The sequence below is a fragment of the Anser brachyrhynchus genome (genome assembly GCF_964034855.1).
Source record: "Anser brachyrhynchus genome assembly, chromosome: 1".
Lineage (NCBI taxonomy): Eukaryota > Metazoa > Chordata > Aves > Anseriformes > Anatidae > Anser > Anser brachyrhynchus.
Genome location: NC_137694.1, coordinates 16,336,991 through 16,354,828, shown reverse-complemented (window position 1 = coordinate 16,354,828; position 17,838 = coordinate 16,336,991). Strand labels below are relative to the sequence as shown.

General features: G+C 42.9%; 1 protein-coding gene across 1 annotated transcript in view; it reads right to left on the bottom strand.

The window, feature by feature from the left end:
* Window positions 1-1,494: 1,494 nt before the first annotated feature.
* Window positions 1,495-17,838, bottom strand: part of LOC308187992 (sucrase-isomaltase, intestinal-like) — a gene marked incomplete at its 5' end in the record, with an annotated part of 56,030 nt that continues 39,686 nt past the window's right edge. The window contains 7 exons of the mRNA XM_080576462.1: window positions 1,495-2,318; window positions 5,122-5,280; window positions 8,950-8,999; window positions 9,371-9,459; window positions 10,268-10,398; window positions 12,108-12,160; window positions 14,600-14,688. Coding sequence (XP_080432588.1) covers window positions 2,259-2,318; window positions 5,122-5,280; window positions 8,950-8,999; window positions 9,371-9,459; window positions 10,268-10,398; window positions 12,108-12,160; window positions 14,600-14,688 — 631 coding nt within the window. The 3' untranslated portion in view covers window positions 1,495-2,258. The remainder of the gene's footprint in view (window positions 2,319-5,121; window positions 5,281-8,949; window positions 9,000-9,370; window positions 9,460-10,267; window positions 10,399-12,107; window positions 12,161-14,599; window positions 14,689-17,838) is intronic.

Here is a 17,838-nt window from a genome sequence, read left to right as displayed (position 1 = left end):
TAACAAAGAAATAAGGTCCAGGTTGTAATACAAGCCTGAACAGCATATTGATGCTGGTAGGAGTGCATTTTTCTGCTCTTATTTCATTAAGAAGTATATGAAATTGCAGGGTTAGTCACTGATTTCACAGAATACCAGTGAGTATCAGCTGCCTTCAGACGGTGATCCAGCAAGGGCTCTCTGTGGAGGTGACATCTCTCCTATTCAGCCACATCAGCGCTCGAGCTCCCACACCAGGCTCCTCTCTCACCATTTGTCACCTTTTCCCCGCACTGTGAGGCAGATTAGAGACAAATCCTCCTCACTAAAACACACACACACCCCAAAACAACCCAAAACATCACCACCACCCCCAGGCAGGCTGCTGACAAGTCTGCTTTCTGTGGTGTTCAGCATTAGCTCTGTCCCTGCATTTTGCCATGGTAAGGAGCTAACATCCTCAGCCTGGTGGCTTTTTTTTTCAGTTTGGGGGGAAAACTGGGAGCAGAGGTGGGTACATCTCTGATGCAATCTTTGCACAGACCAGACATGAGGGGTTGGATTCTGCACAGGATGGGTCTGCTTTACTTTTCCCCATCTATCCTACACTGTCAAGCCATCCGTGTCAAGCTGCTCTGAGCACTTTGCTGCAGAGCTGTGTCACACAGACAAGGTCCTCTGGGTCCACAGGTTATGCAGCAAGTACTACTTTAACTATGTTTTATAGTCCTGTGCAAGGAGGATGGTTGTCAAATCCATCGCCTCAGATCAGCTTTCACTCCACAACCCATGTTCTGCCCTTCCAATTCAGCTATGCCTTTGTGTAGCGTCTTCCCCAGCTCCTTCCCACAAGAGCTGATGAGTGAGCTGCTTTCTCTGCGCTGTGCAGAACAGACATGTTTCACAGCAGACCTTGCTGCAGCCAACAAAAGTTCTGGTGAGACCCAGGCCTTAAATTTTCTCTGCAAGACCCAGCCCTCTTTGAGAAAGCAACCTTTTACCAGTCAGACAAAACTGTGTTTGTCTTCCTGCAGCTAGCATAAACCAGGGGAATTTACTTCTATACTGCGGGCCTGGCTAATTCAGAAGAAATGCGTTCTGGTAAAAACACCTGACATGGGTGAAATCTTTGACGTGGAGTGGTCTAGGACTGATAATTGAGAAAATCAGAAATTCCTGTTAAAAGACTTTCACTAGCGTTAGTAGAATAAGAGAATCATAGAATATCCAAGTTGGAAGGGACCCACAAGGACCATCGAGTACAAATCCTGGGTCCCCAAAGGACCACCCATAGAAATAAATAAATAAAAAATCAGATCATGTGTCTGAAAGTGTAATAAGTGTAGTAGATTGGTGAACAGTTTCCCACTGAAAAGGAAACAGTGGTTGATAATTTTAAGGGACGGCAGACTGTGGCGGAGACCTTCCACTGCAGAATTTTGGAATCCGGATCTGGGAACAGAACAAGCATTGCCACCAGCAGTGGAGTTTTCTGTACTTTTTGCAATAGTGGGAGATAGGAACAGGAAGAGTCATCTTAAGAAGCCTGCAATGAAGGATAACCCTGCCTACAATGCTCTGAAAGGAGCTTAACTGCTGGGAGAGGGAGAGCTGGTCCTAGCAGCCTACACTGGATGCCAGTCCCTTCCCAAACTCCTTACTAGAATACCTGTTTACTATTAAAGCTCTTACGGCTGCAAATTGTGACTCAGGTTTCTTATAGATAAATATCAACGAAGGTAAAAATAGTGCTGTAGCTCAGAGCTAAAAGGGTGTGAACTGCTGAGTTCATGAAGCCCCAACCTTGCCATAATGTGCATCTCTCCTGGTGTATGTTGAAGGAGAACCAGTAAATGGCTATTATACTATTATACATGGAAATAACAGTGGCTCTAGATACCATGAGATGGAGCTTCTCATGGTCTTGGGAGATCATTCGGCAGCCAGAAACAGCTGAATTGCAAAGCAGACCTGTGTGACCCCAGCTCATGGCGAGCTGTGTTTCCCATAGATGTTCCTGACAGACCCACATTGCTTCCCCCAGAGCAGGGCTATGTGAATTGGGCTGGCTGTCCAGATGTTCAGTGTATTGTTTGTTTATGGTGATATTCATTAACTACTATTGATAATTTTATTTGATGAATACTGAATTGCAAATATTACATATGAAAAGAGCAGTCATCAGGTGTGTAAGCAACACTTTAATGACTAAATGCTTCTTTACATAAAACCAAAGATCAATGTCTGAGAGCCAAGGATATCAGTGTTTTCTGAACATTTTAGTAAACTGCGATGTTCAGAGGCCGAGTAAGTGGGGCAGAAATCCATAGAGTGAGTTTCTGTGAAAAAAAAAGACACAAAAATTGTCAACAATTTTGTGCGAACTTAGTAAAGACCAACTTCAAAACAAGAAGGGAGCTTAGTCCTTTATGAGTCCCTTAACAACATCTGATAGACAAGACTGAGTTGTTGGCAGTATGCATCTTTCTACTCCAGTATCCAATTCAACATCCCTTTTAGAAATTCAGTAACATCTTAAAATTAATTAATAACATGAATTAAATATGAAATTATAGATACAATATCTATCCTGCTCTGTCTGTTCAGTGTTAAATTTGTTGTATTTTATGCTATGCAATTTCCGTTTTTAGCACTTCAGTTTTATCTTTATGTTTCACAACCAATAATCTCTTAAAATGCATGATATCCATGTGAATCTCTTAACTATTTCTTTGCCTTTCCACATATTGATGTTAATAGGACTCTAACAGTTGATCCTTAGATCACTTCTTCAGTGTGTGATATTTTCATAATTCCTCAAAAACAGTCCTCCACCACTACTTGGTAAGCAGAAAATCCACTTCTTGAATGATTTGTCTTTTACTCAAATCCAGAGCCAGTTCCAGACAGAAATACTGCAACTCCACCCAAACATTAACCAAAAAGCACAGAGCAGACAGAAAGGCTGCCCCAGACTGCGCTGCTGCTTCCCAGCAGAGAAAAAGGAGAATCTTCCTATGCACAGATCGTTTTGTTTTCAACATGAGCCTGGTCCACAGAAGAACTCCTCCAGCATCCCTGCTGCAGTTGCAGGGGAGTGTCTGAGGCTCTTAGGGTACAGCGCTCCAGCGGGAAAAAAAAGATAAACAGTCCTAATAATAGGAAGATTCTGGGATATTACACATGCCACGGTAGCACTGCATGAACTGGAGAGAAAGAAGTGGCTTATTACTAAGCAAACTGCTTCTATTTATATACAAATAACTATGGCTCAATTATGCACTTAAGCACTGCTTTTAGGCAATTTTGCTTTCTGTAAACCAAAAGCAATATAGTAGAAGTTACTTTCTGCTATATCCCTTCAAACAGACTGTAGTCTTTGTGCTTGTTAAACTATTATGCGGTATGTAATCTCATTAAGCCTGTGAGAAAGTGGCAAATTTGCCCTTTAGAATTCATTATTTTTTTAATTACATGGGTTGTAATTTTTCAAGATCTAAACCCTGGCTGCTAACGCTTTTTTTTTTTTTTAATAGAATGTCTAACACAAGAGAGGATTATAGGTAATGGCATTAAAACAGCTGTAAAGGAATGGTGGGAGAGGTTTGGCTGAATCTCTTACAGTTGTGAGAGGAATATATTTAGCTGGTTTAGGTTACTGTCTGACTTAAGTAAATTTTGTGCAGTTTGGACCTACTACAGCAGTCTGGTAGCTTTTTTCCCTGTTATCTGAAGTGGTTCTTAAGCCACAGAGATCATCTGTTGTGCTTTGATCAAGTTTTAAATGATACTTCCGTGACAAGCTTTTTACTCTTTCTTGATCATCTTTTTATGTTCTGCTGTTAGCATGCAGTTATCTTCTGGATTTCTGAGATTGGTGCCTTCAAGCATATCTCAATGGAGTGTTTTCTTTACCCTGCCACATTTATGTTGCTTTCAGCTTGCTTAGAGGCAGTTTGGCTGTTAAACAATTTCTTCCCTTGAGGCAACACTGATTACTCTTATTTATGACATCGTCTCTGAAAGTGAGTTTATTTTTTTTATGATTCTCCATGGCAGAAATTTATTCTCAGCAATTTTCTTCCTTTACAGATTTCTTCAATAAAGTAAATGTTAGAACCAGGTGCATATAATGGGGATCCCACTTTGGTTGCAAATAAACTTAAATCGTTAGGCCGAGTAGGCAGAGTAACAAAAGACATGATATCCACTGCTTGTTGCCTCAGCTACGTACCTTTGACTGAATGATGAGCTAGTGGTTAGTGTTATAGAGGGTTAGTGTTGGGAGTTCCCTGGGTGCAGACCAGTGCTCAGATGTGAGTACCACATGCACACATGTGGTGCAAGACCCACTTCAGCTTGGTGGCACGTAAGGGACAAGTAACAAGAGCCAGTGTTGCTCTTTTTGTCTGTTCTGATGTGGAAAACAAAATTGTGACCACTGAGCCCATGACTGCGGTGTGTTAGGGATGTCCAGTCCATCCCCATGGGGTGTCTCCTTGCACGTGCTAAAGGAGCAGCGCGGTACAAGCAAGTCATGCATTCGGACCTGGGACAATGACGTTGGACAGGTGGCTTCCCACTTTCAGACAGTGAAACTGCGACTGGTGACTCGCTGCTTTAATAGTTTCCTTAGGAATTCAAACATATGGCTGAGATTTCCCTTTCTTTCCTCTGACAACAGGGAGATGCTCATTAGGGCCAGCTACAGCGCATTCATTTGTGGACACTAAGTACTTGTACAAAAATACCTCTACCATTTCTTTTCAGTAGCTGATAAATATCTTTGTCAGGTCTTCTCATTTATCAGAATGATAACAATGTCCATAAAACAGCTAACTTCTCTCAGTTTGTGGAAATGTGTCTTCTTTCCATTATTTCGTTAGCTTAAAAAACTTGTGTGAGTGGCAGACATCGAGTGACAGAGAGAAAGAGAGACTGTGTGTGCAATAGCAAAGATGAAAGTTTCCTGTAACAGCTCTTTCTCTTGATTTGTTTCTTTTTCCTAAAACTCAGACTGTTGTACCAAGAATAAATGCCTGCTTATACTTGGAAACATAAAGGGTCTGGATGAAAAACTGCTACTCATTGTCTCTTCCCATTCCCCCTAGATTTTTCATAACCCCTCAGCGCAGCTCTTACCCCACTCAGCTCATAGGAGAAGGTATCTCTATGGATGGTTCTTCCATTCAGTGTGACAGTGTGAGGTCTCAGTTTCAGGCCCAGAATTGTTATTTTGTTGTACCTCAGAGAGTCAGCGCCCCGGTAGCCGTTTTTAAGTATTTCTGTCTTCAGGTTGCCCTGCAAAAGGCCACACAGGAAATTTTAGTACCATCACAACTCTTTGGAGTTGACTTACTGGTACTGTGACTGTTGTAGTCTCAGTTTTGTCAGCCAATGTACAGAAAGCCTTCCAATGTAGACAATACAATCTGAGAACATAAAGTAAAAACAACACTCACATTAATCTTCACATAAGAAAGGTTTTGTGTATCATCATAAACTAACAAAATAAGAAACACAATTGTTTCTACAACATTCGTTTGGCATCTTCTTGGGCCAGGTTTTCTACTCGTGATCAATGCAAATTCGGTTCTTGTACCCATTTGCAGGGTACAATGGCATATGCAAACCCAAAATCCAGATACAGAGATTCAATTAGTGACCTTGAGGCAGATTTGATTAACATCTGCAACTAACTGCTTTAAATGGGTAGCATCTTCCACAGACATCAGCTGCTAGATATGTTGCCCCTATTTTACATCCCACATCTCCAAAACTCCTGCTAATAATCTTCTCTGATATACATACCCCGGCTTTAAGGACAGTGAAGGAACACAGTGTGTCCACAGGGCTTTGTTTGTTATACTTCCTACCTACTATATATCTTGTATTTAGGGATGAACCAAGAGGACATACAAAGTCATTAAACAAATTCATTTGGATCACCAGCAACAGTAATTTCCCATACAAGCAATGAAGAGGAATTATTGCATTTGTTATGTGATCAAAGTTGTTAAGGAAATAAAGATGAATTATACTGCTCAGGAAATGATGAATTGCTATGCAATCATGACTTTTTAAAAATATGCCAAGGAGAAGCCCATGACGGAACCTTCTGCATAAATTAGCTTGTGTTATTTCAATATTGCACGGCAGGAGGAGGAGCAGAAACTAGATCACAGTATCTGTAACTTAGGGCTGTGCTCAGACTGCTTACTTCAGGCATCCCCTCTAAAAATAAGTGCTAATCCCCAGCACGCTGATTTAATCTGAAATAAGGAGTGTTGGCTACTGGGGAGCAAATGGGCAGAGACCTCTAAAAGCCTCTGGAGAATGCCTTGGGGTACTTGTACATGGTACCTTCCCCCATTGCTGAATGGGCTCATATTTGACAGGGGGAGATTCAGTAGAGACAGACCACCTCCCAACAGTGATTTATTTCTGTCTCAAGCATGGCCAGGCAGGTGAGCTAGCTCAAGGTGGTCTCACGGACTCAGCAAGCTCAGTGTGATGCTCAGCCCAATGATTACAACTGTGTTAATAACTGAGGTTGCACTCCAGCTCTGAGGACTCTGCAGCAGATGCCACTGTCCATCTGACAGGTCCCAATCTGCCCTCCTTCAAGGCCCTGGGGAGAAGGAGAGGTGGTGATCCAGGGCAATGAGTGACCCTCTCCTCCCCAAGCACCTAGTGTGATTACAGCAATCACCCAGGAAGGTTCCGGGTTCAATTTGGAGCAAGGAACCTTATGGATGTCACTTGAAGCCCTATAAATGTAAAGTACAAGCAAGTCCTGGACCCAAGGCCAGAAGCCAGGACTTCCCCTATGTATTTTTTTTCCCCAAACATTTTCCCCCTGAAAACTGGACCAGTTTTAAAAAGAACTTGCTCCCAGGCTATTCAGTTACCTAGTGGTTAGCATACTTTTTCAGAAGCTGCCATCTCCTTGGGCAAGAGCCCTCTTTGGTAACCCATTTCAGCAAACAGCAAGCCATCCACCCCGTTCCTTTGGTGTAGCTGAAGGCATTCGGCATGGTCTGAGCATCTCTACCTTGTCTGCTCTGGGCATGGAGGCAGAGATTCTGGCTCTCCCTGCTTGTCCCTGAAGTAAAGTGGAGCCTATACATCTGGCTCACATCTTTCTAAACTAGTAGGTTTAATAATATGGGGCACCTTGGCTTAGGTCACTTGGCCATCATGCGTGTCAAAATGGTCTCAAGTGAATTAAAACACCTACCACGGTGAGGCAGTGCCTGAGAGCAGGCAGCGTGAATCATTCCCTAAGGTTTAAGTGCCTGCACTGGTCCTGAATTCCTTTGTACTTCTGGGTTGTTCGAATGAAAGTATAAAAGAGAAGGTCTAATCCTGCAGCTGGTACCTTTGCAGAACTCTGCGCTGGATTCAGCGTAAATGCTGTGATGTCAGACCTTAACAGTAAATCTCTCAGGGACCAAAATTTGTGTGTTTTTCTAAAAGTGAATATGATTAAACTGTTCATCCATAATTTTTTAAGAATATAGAAGTGTGCAACATACACCGAGATTCTCAAACATTTCTCATACTTCTGCAATTTGCTGTTTGAGATGGATTTTTTTCTTTATAAACACATAATAAAAAACTGACATTAGAGATTATTGGAATGCAGATAGGGGCTTCAGTTATGGATTTACAGGCAGAAGTCAAATATGAGCAATGAAAAATGGAAGAGCCAGTGAATCAACAATCTAATTTGCACAGATCAGAATTTAATATAAAACTGGATATTGTTTTTCTGTAGCCTCCCTGCAATAAATTGCTATACACAGACTACAGAAAGTCAAAGTGATTTTTCTTCCTTTTTGCAGTTGAAATATCATTTCTTAGAAGACTTTTTCATGATAAATCAAGAAGAAAATAGATTAAAAATTAAATTTAAATCTAGACATGCAGTGTTACTTCCAGAAAAATACCTCACAAATATACAAGACTACATAATAAAACCCATCAGCTTCCTCTTACTTGCTCTCACTCCTGGAGGACACATATTCTAAGAGCAATATCACAATAAGCATTAATATAATTTTTTATTCTTCTGAAGATTTTGTATAGACTACTTTGGTGCTTTCAGGAACACACAGTGTGAGAACTGTGCTACAGTACATGTGAACACTGGAATTGCGGATGAAATATAATCCGTATAGAATGCTGAAGTAGGTTCAGCTTTTTTTGAATAACTCCCACAACTTACTATCATACACTTAATGAGCTTCCAGTAGGTTTTATTTTAAAGTGTTTTTCTCAGATGAAGCCGAGACTGCTGAGTTTTTCTGTTCAGCTTTCTCAAGACACGCCTGAGAAGTGAACCACATGTGAAAGGCATTGGAGCCCTGACTCTGTGCCTGTGCTCTATGAAGCATCCATCGGCACAGCACAGCAGGTTGCTGGTAGCTTGCTGAATCACTCCACGGGATGCTGACCGTGGGAGCAATCTCCGTGCCATCTGACAAGGAGATGCAAGCTAAAGAAGGGAGAGTATGCAATTCTCTGGGCCACAAAATACAAGCTTCGTGTGAGCACAGCTAAAAAGTTGTGAGGATATCCTGTAGGCGAGAACACAGCCCTCTCCTACCCGTCAGACTAAAAGTGCTTGCAGGAGAAAGGCAAGGAAAATGTCCCTCATCCCCAGGACCTGCAACTCAGGAAAAATATCTGAGCTAAAAAAGTGGATTTGCAGGTTCACATCACACCATGGGTGTTAATGATGCGTCACTGTGATAGTCAATGAAGCAAACAGAAAACTGCAGGTTCATGGTTGGATTAATTTGCAGCTGCCTGCAAACGAAAACATTAGGTAGCTTACCAGTTTCAAAGGCTGGGCTGTACGAAAAAATGTTATTTGGATGAAAGTTAGACATCAGCACCTTACAACAGCTACACTACAGTAGAGCTACCTCTAAGTCTGCGGGTACCTGGTACGTTGCTACTTACTGCGCCGTATGTGTATTTAGCCAAGAAGTAGTTCTCGTTTTCAATAGTATCTGTTAAAACACAAAACAAGGAGGATTAGTATCAAAACAGCAAAATCCATGAGCAGTTCACACTAATTGTGGCAAGCAGCTAACGTCACTCTCGGAGGACTGTGGGTTATTTAATCTCCTCCTCTATTCCTCTCGGTGTGACCTCACGAAATGAGTTACTGCCCTCTCGAGCAGAGCAGCCGTCCCCAATGTCACACCTTTCTTGTGCTGAAACGCCGCCTTCAAGAGCACTCTGCTTTTCACCTCTAATGTTCAACCTCAAAGCTCTCCAGCTCTTTGTAAGAACAGTCAGAGCCATTACACTGCTGAAAAGGTGGCCTGAGGACAGCCCTGCGTGTAGACCCTGCTTCATAGAGGGGGCCCAGACTCACCGATCGAATCACCGTCATCCCAAAAGAGAGACCCAGAAGCTTCTCCTTGTTCGTTCAGGGCGATAATGAGCCCAAATGGGTTCAGGCGGCTGTTGACAAATACACCAAGAGATGTCGGTATGAACTTCTGGCCACTGCCCCTTCCATGTTATTTAACAAAAACTTCTGAACACAATTAGCTCTAATTTCAAGGTTACAAGAAAGGTTACACAGAAAAATGACTACCTAGCTCCCTAAAATGGCTCTTGAAATTACGATGAGAACCTTACCCTGCTCTGTTCCCACCTTTCAAGTGCCTGTGTGGACAAGTTCCCCCTTCTTTAGTGGCCTTACGTGTGACAACTGGGCAGCTGGGGAGGCAGCTGGTCACTGAGGCCACGCCACTGTGCTTTGGTCTGGTCGCTGCATGGTGCTGCTCCCTCCCTTCCCTGCTCACGTTGGTGTCTGAGCATGGTTCAGACCCGAGGCCAGCCCTTTACCCATTGGTGTGGGGAAACAATCTTCCTCGAGAGAGCTTTGAGCCTCTCCACCTTGCCCGTGGCATTTGATAAATTCACCCAAGGACAAGAGGTTTGCATCTTCCCCTAGCATATGTTCACTGCGAGCGGCTGGCAGCTGGTCAGCGTGGCCGTGAGAGGTGCAAGAGCTTCTCCTAGCAAAGCTGCAGAGCCAGGTGTGGGTTTCGGCCATGTGAGAGATGACGTGGGTCATCTCCGGGGTGACTTCTAACGCAACCGAGCGAGTAGTGGGATAAAAATACTGTGCTTATCAGCTGGGATGGCAGCTGGGAGCTGCAGATAGCTTCTCTTCTGCTCTTTCTTTTTGATTGCTTTTTGGTGGTGATGAGTCTGACCTGCACCACTGTTTTTTGGGGACAGGCACGGCTCGTGATATTACCTCTTGGTAGTTGTGGTGGCTGGAGCCTGCTCTGGCAGAATGTACCCTCCACGGATGAACAGAGGGATCTTGTTCAATGGGGCATCGACGGTAGCATACGTCCCCCGCCAGGCACTTGGCACTTTGTAACCCTACCGCAAAAATTAATACAGTTAAAAAAATATATGCAAATGCAGGCACTAAACATTATCACCATATATCACTGGAAAGGAGACCAAGGGGTATATTTTCATCTGAATTACACCAGTTTAAATATGCACCAAAAAAAAGCAGATTTCAGGGGCGTTATTCCAGTTTCTTTTTTGAACGTGAAGGAGAATCTAGCCCCTGCAGTGATGCATATGCATGAAGATACAGCCATCATGAATGAAAGACAGTAAATCGTCTTTTAAAATGGTATCATTCCTCTGTATGCTGGGGAAAAAAAACTCATCAAGACATGAAGCAAAAAGAAAAGGAAACTTTCACTTCCTTTTTTTATGCATATGGAAACTGTCACATTTCAGTGTAAGGTGAGTGATTCATAATCATTGGGGAATGTAAACTGTAGATTTTCTTCTCTTTTAAGGACAAGTCTTCCCCTTTCAAAAAGTAATTACGGGATTCAATGAGTGAAATTCAAATATGTGTAGACAACTAGCATAAATTCTCTGCATCGTTTCTTTCTGCTTTAATCCCTCAAAACCAGGTGTAGGCAAGGTTTATGTGCACAGGAGGAAACAGGAGGGCTTGGCTCTTGCCTTCTGTGAAGGGTAATTATAACTTATGGTAAATATCCAGCCTTGCTTCTGGACGAGCACCAGCAAACACATGCCAAGTGCTGGGAGCTGCTCTTTGCTGATGTGTCCCCACAGGCAGGGGACACCAGGACGATGCTCCCATGCCCGCCCCTGCACATGGGCTTGGGGGGAACTGCAGCAAGGAGGGCTGAGCAAAATGCCCGACCCCACTGAACCATGGCCTTATGAGAGGAGAAAGGGAAAGAGTTGGATGAACATCCCTCTGAGGACACCAGTGACATGCTGCAGATGCCCAGAGCAGCACCTATTGAAGAATAAGCCTGAATTTCCTCTGAGAGCATCTCTGTCCTTCCCACTTGTCTGGCAGTGCTGCTCAGGGTAGTTAGCAGCAGCCTGATGCTCCTGGGCTCAGGTTTCTGAAAGCTTTTAACATCAGCCTAACTAGCTACCCCTGAAGCCAGAGCTGGTTTCATCCAGCAGATTTCAGCAGAGCACAGTTAGCTCAAAACCCGAGCACTTTGGGAACTGCAGCGCTGGGAATGGCGTTGGAGAGGTCGAACCCTGCAGCCCCTGAATCTAGAGGAGTCTGGCTTTTTTCCACAAAGCATCTTGCTCTGCAGCTCCTGAAGCATCTTCTGGAAGGGAGCCTCATGCTGCTCTGTACATATGCCTTCTGTCCAAAATGATGCGTGTGCAAAACTCTGTGCGCAAAAAGGATGCAGCATGTTCTCAGGAGCGCAGCTCAGGTCTCTGTTTCTACACAGGTAAGGGTATAGGTATAATAACTTAAGCGTGCAATAAGGGTGAAGAAAAAAAGAATAGAAATCTTGACAATTTCGTGAATTTCTAGGCTGCTCTTGAAAATTGCGTTCTCTGTGTCTTTAGAGCTTTACAGACCAAAAATAGCAAATAAAATGCTACTGAAAGCTGTGCAATTTACTCTCCCAGCTAGCCTGGTGTTGACTTTTTGTGCTCTAGTTTTCTTAAACACAGATGCTGAGGTAAAAATACTGCTGAACATTGCTAAAAGTCATTTTGCTGGAACTGTAATATTTTAAGTTCTGTAAAAATGTAAGAAACTGAATTTTAGAAATACTTACAGTGTGGTAGTCAAACCACGTTGCTTCAGGGAAATACACATCCACAGATCTCGCTCCCTGTAATTGTTATAAAATGATTAAAGTCCTTCTCTTTTTACATTTCTGATATTACATTAGCTTTATTATATTTGTGCATGGATAGACGTACACTCAATCTTCTAACAGCATCAAATCTTGGATATTAAGGCTGAGTTATTGTCACAGCAATGGACTCGTGCTGGCCAATCTATGATGCAAAATAGATGACCCTACCCAATCTGGGGGGCTGTACTACAGGTCTGTGGGATGAGTCAGTGTTAAGTTGTTAGTTCAGCGTGGCACACCGCTCCACGTCTTGCAAACATAACATCTGAGCGATGCCAGCGAGGGCTACGGCACTGCAAGGCAGGACTTCACATCAGGCAACAGCGCGGGCTGGAGTGGCAGTGAGGGCAACCGCTGCTTCGTCCCTCTTGCCAAAACAGGCAAAGAGCTATGTCTGCACGCAGGACATGCAGATATATGCCTTATTTGCAATCACTTGAAGTTGCGGATAAATTATATTATCTAATGCACTGCTAATTGCACAATTGCTGCACTTTATTTTACAGCATGCATTGCATCGTATTATTGCAGGGAGAAAATCACACTAAAGGCACTTTGAATTAATCACTCTAGGAAAAGTCAGAATCAAAACATATTTCCTTTTTTTTTTTTTGGTCATGAGTTGCTTGTTCTCACAAACAGATTAGTTTTGAGTCTCAAAGCAGACGTCTGCCCCTTTGCAGAGTTATGGTTATCCCCTGGGAGGAGATGGAGCATGAAATGTCAAGGTGGAGGAGAAGAGCTAAGGCATAGTTACCACTTGACATTTTAGGGATTTTTTTTTTCATATTAACCAATAGAAGAACTAAGAAATAGCTGCTTTTTTAACGCATGCAAATCTCATATTAGAATACAGCAACTGCTAACCTGGAAATTTGTCCTGTCCTGCGACCTGTCTCCCACAACAGGCAGTGCTGCATGGCTCAGGGAAGGTGTCCTAATTCTGCAGCAAGTAAGGCTGGGATGCTGTGCCCTGTCTGTTTAGCAACTAAAAGTTGTCTAAATGTGTAAAACACCTTTAAAGCTTGAAAGAAAACCCTATAAAGTCAAGATGTCCCTATTCCTAGATTTTCTCAGCATTACTACAACAACTCTGGTTATTCTGATGTGCAGAGAAGCGTGCAATCACCGCCTGACTCTTGATGAGCCTTGCCTTAAGGAGTCCCTAAGTAACAGCCAGTGTAAGAACATTTCCCATTTTTGTTTTGATTAATCTCCCTCACTCACACCCTCGGACTCGAGGAGCAGAGGGAAACCTGTCCTGCCACACCTTCTCCAGGTGAGCAGGTGCCATGCTGCGGTTTGAGGCAGTCATCATCATCATTTTCATTCATTTCATTGCAGGAAGCAACCCCTGGCTTGTCACCCGCTCTTTATGGGAAGGTTCCTCCCACATCTTTTCATCATCTTACTGGCCTGAGACCCTTTGAATTCTCCACGTTAGTCACCAGCTATTAGAAACCTGGAAGAGTCTGAAGATGAAGGACTGATGGATGAAGTGCCACAGAGGAGTCGGAACGGTTTTATGTGAAGAAATAAGAATTTCATTTTAAATTCACAGAGGCACAAGGGTTGCATTAAAAAAAAATGACAAGCAGAAGCCTGCTTACGTGTTTGATCATCAGCATCATGTAGGAAATGTCTCAGATATTCCGGCAGCATGCTGATCACAAACAGCTCCAGGATACATCACATGGAGATGTTTGCCTCTGCACAACTACACCGCTCTGGTGCTCCTTTGAGGCTGCACCCTGCTAGCAGTCAGCAGCGGGGTGAGGAGAGAAACCCACCCTTGCTCCAGCTGAGCAGCAAGAGCAAACCCACCCTGCAGCTCTATTCTGGGGCCCACGACAGCATCTGCTACCCTGACCTAACCTATGGCCAGCACAGCCATAGGGAAATGATGGCTTTTAAAGCCTGCCATATTATCAGCTATCATTGTCATCATTTTTGTAAGGGTGGTGTGTGCACGTGGTGCTGGTAAACGCCTTGCACAACCCTTAAGATGCTGCAGCGCCAAAACGCAATGGGCCAGCAGTAAATAAGGAGACCAGTTTGTTTCAGTCCTTCCACGTTTCTTCCTAGGCTGGCGATTATTGCCGTGTGTGTCCTTGGAGGGATCTGTCAGCGCAGGCGTAGGAGCGCTCGAGGGGCAGCATCCAGCCTGCTGACATCTGTTCAGCGCTCGCAGTGGCAGGGAAATGCCGTGCCCTCGCCTTCACCCTCCCACCTCCAGCACTGGGCAGCCCTGCGCTGCTCGGGCTTGTTTTGAAATGCCTTCTGCAGGGTTTGACAGGGGAAGGAGGAAACGGGTGGATATGAGCAAACATGCCCTGAATGTCATCTGGTGCCCCAAGCGGAGTTCACTTATTTTATTCCAGTATGATGGCGTTTTTTAATTGCAGTACTTGCCTCTTCAAGAACAGGAGCAACCATAAATGCAGGTCCCCAAAGGAAGGCAGTATCTATTCCACGAGTCTGCTGATCAGAGGTAAATCTAGCGTGGAAAGTGAGGCATGTTAATTCACATTTTTATAGAACTTGCAGAATATTTCGACATTACTCGCTGCCACAAGAAATCTGCTTCCTTAATGCATCCTTCACCACCACCACATATTTCTCCTGGCTGAGGGAGTGCCAAAAGCTGGACAGAGATTCAGAAATTACAGTAACACTGCCGTGCTCTGGCAGATTCTCTGATTCTGTGATATGGCTTCCTACACCCTTCACAGATTTGCATTAGAAATCCTTTGCAGGACAAACACCAAGCAACCTTCATACGTATTGCACTTTGTAGCTGCCTTGCCTGGATGGCACCTTACAGATTTCAGTATATTTTATTCAATGTGTTAAGATCATTCTGATTCTGATCATATCCTCCAGACATGCATTTGCAATCCCGTTCACCCAGGGTCATCTGCCAGCCTGGGATGAGTTCTCTATTGCATCCTGCATCAGCTAATGAAAATACTGACAAGCCCCAGGCAAAAAGGAGACATCCTCCCCCCTCTTAGGAACCTCAGCTCATACAACATAAAATCTCTGAGAATCTGAACAGGCTTCCAGTCATTTGTAAGCCTATCTCCTAGGACATCCATGCAGATCATCATTTCCCAGTTAGCTTATAAGAGTGTCACACAGAGCAGTGGCTCAACCCTCCTAAAATCAAGCTATGTTGTACCTCCTGCTTTCCTCCCTTTCCCACTCAATAGCCCTGTTGCCTCATCAAAAAAGGCAATCATAATTTGCTTTTGACAAATTCACACTGGTTGTTGCACATTAGTGTATAATTCCTATGTCCTCAGAGAATAATCTGTTCCAAAGTTTATTTTCCGTGTTCTGTTTAACTGAGGCTGTTCAACACCTTGGTGCCGCCCCTTCCTAAAGGCAGGTTTTTATTTTATGGAGCAGAGTGGCTCAGTGTCAGTGCCTGCTCTGACACCCTACCTGCTTGGTAGGGGTACCCAAAATAGCAAAAATACATCGGCAGTTAAAAGACATACTTTCAGTGCTCGGATTTCTAAAATATTGCAAGTTTAGGAGAGCACGTGGAACTCAGGAAAAATTCTCCTTGAAGGCATGCTTCAGCATCTCATCTATCGAAACCTCAGTAGGTGAAGACACTAGTTATTCTGCGTTTATTTTTCTATCAAAAAATAGTAGCTCTTTTGTATGTCCTAATCTTGGGCATTATTGAGTTTCAACATAACGCTTTGTAAATGTTTTCAGTGTGGTGGGTTTTTAGATGAATTACCTGGTTTTCAGATTTCTGAAATATAATGTGTTAGGTTTTTTGTCCTCTCAACAACTTCTCTCTATTTTTAATTTCACTGTAATAAAATTAGAGTATTATTTCAACGCACTGTGTTGTGGGAGATTTCAGGAGAAAAAACTGATTAAGAAATGATGACAACAGAGAAGCTGATCATCTTACTTGCACTTGGAAACAAGCATCTCACCATCTAACTAAGCACTATTTCCTTTTTCAATTACAGCAACCATGAGCACACATTCAGCAAACAAATGAATTTTCCCATTTTGAAAACATAAGCCATTAAGCACAGCATAGTTGTGATCTATGAAATACGCCTCACTCCATCTACATGCTTCCTATGGTTAGGCAGTAGCCTCTCTGCTGTCTTATTTTCCCCCGGTAGGCTATTAAGCAAAGCTTTTCCCCCCAGGAGCACAGTAATGGATTACCACCCCCAGGTCTTTTTGGACAGCCAAGGTACCAGCGTCTGTTTCACTGAGTGAAAGCCTCTGCGTGAGACACTTAAAAGACATATAGGCGTCTCCTGGGATGCTGTTCTTGTTTGTTGTTTGAAATGAGCACCTAAACATTTGAAACGAAATGAGAAATCTGAAATGACCGCATGAAGTAGGTATTGCTTGGAGACTCCCTGCCCAGCTACAGTTATTTTCATGGTGAGGTTTGTGAACTCGTAACAGCTACACCTGAAAAGCTAGTGCAGTTTTTGAGCTTTGTGTTTGTTACAAGGAAGAGAAAGATTTGATGTAAAATTCCATCACCTGGACCTCAAAAAATCTGTTTCAGTTCTCTTTCTCTAAACCCCACATTTCTCCCTTTGTTAGCATCTAGGTGACATTCTTTACCTGGGCAGGCACACTAAATAAAGAAGCATTAATTAGAAATAGTAAGAAATACTCATCAAGTAACAATAGTAACCAGAAATAAGTAATAATATTAAATATTTTAAAGCAATTTTAGCATCTAGCTATGGCAACATTAGCAAGTGACATGCCCGCTAGGATGGGACCTGGGTAGGAAGCCAGCTTGTGCTGTTCTCCTGATCTCTGCACTGCCTACCTGCATTTTAGAGGTTTTATTTCCAGTAATCCTAGCTAACTTCCTATTAATGGCAGGAGTGCACCTTTTGACTTAGTTTCACCCAACAGGAGTCTCAGCTGGTGTATCTGAGACTACTCTAGAAATGAAATCAAAGCAAACTTGGAAATTTCCTAATGTAGACGTGTCACAAAAGAGTTCAGATAAAATATATTGTGAGTGGACAGACAGACAGCCTTAACATCACCAAAATCATTTGATATTAGCAAAGGTTATCGAACATTAATGCCCAAAGTAACTTGGTCATTTCCAATATTCACATAAATCCAATTAACAGAAAATACTGCTAAAATAAATCCTTAAAATAGCATAAAACCCCTTGTAAGACATGAATACCTATAAAACTTCTCCTAAATGTTACCCTGTTAAATAAAGTAGCAGAGTAGGAAGAGGAAGGATATCACTGTTAAAATGAATCAGTTAGCCATTACACTGAGTAGGCAAAATAGATTTTGTGCATAACCATTTTGTATTAGCATGTTCTGCACTTTAGTGTAATCTCAGTTTAATTTGCAAAAATGCCTTACCCTTTAACCAAAATGTTTTTAACCTAAAGGGAAAAGAACATTAAACAGTCCGGGACGTAACCTGAACCAATGAGACTAAATTGTGCCAGAGCTTTGGGCAATAGCCTTTCATGTGCATTATTTTCTCTCCTTTTGAACACGTCTTTGGATAAGGTATTCTGAAATAAAAAAATTACCAAAAGCAGGTAAAAAGCTAATTAAACGTGCTGAAAGGGAAACTAGACTTCGCTTTGATTCCTACTTTTTCCAA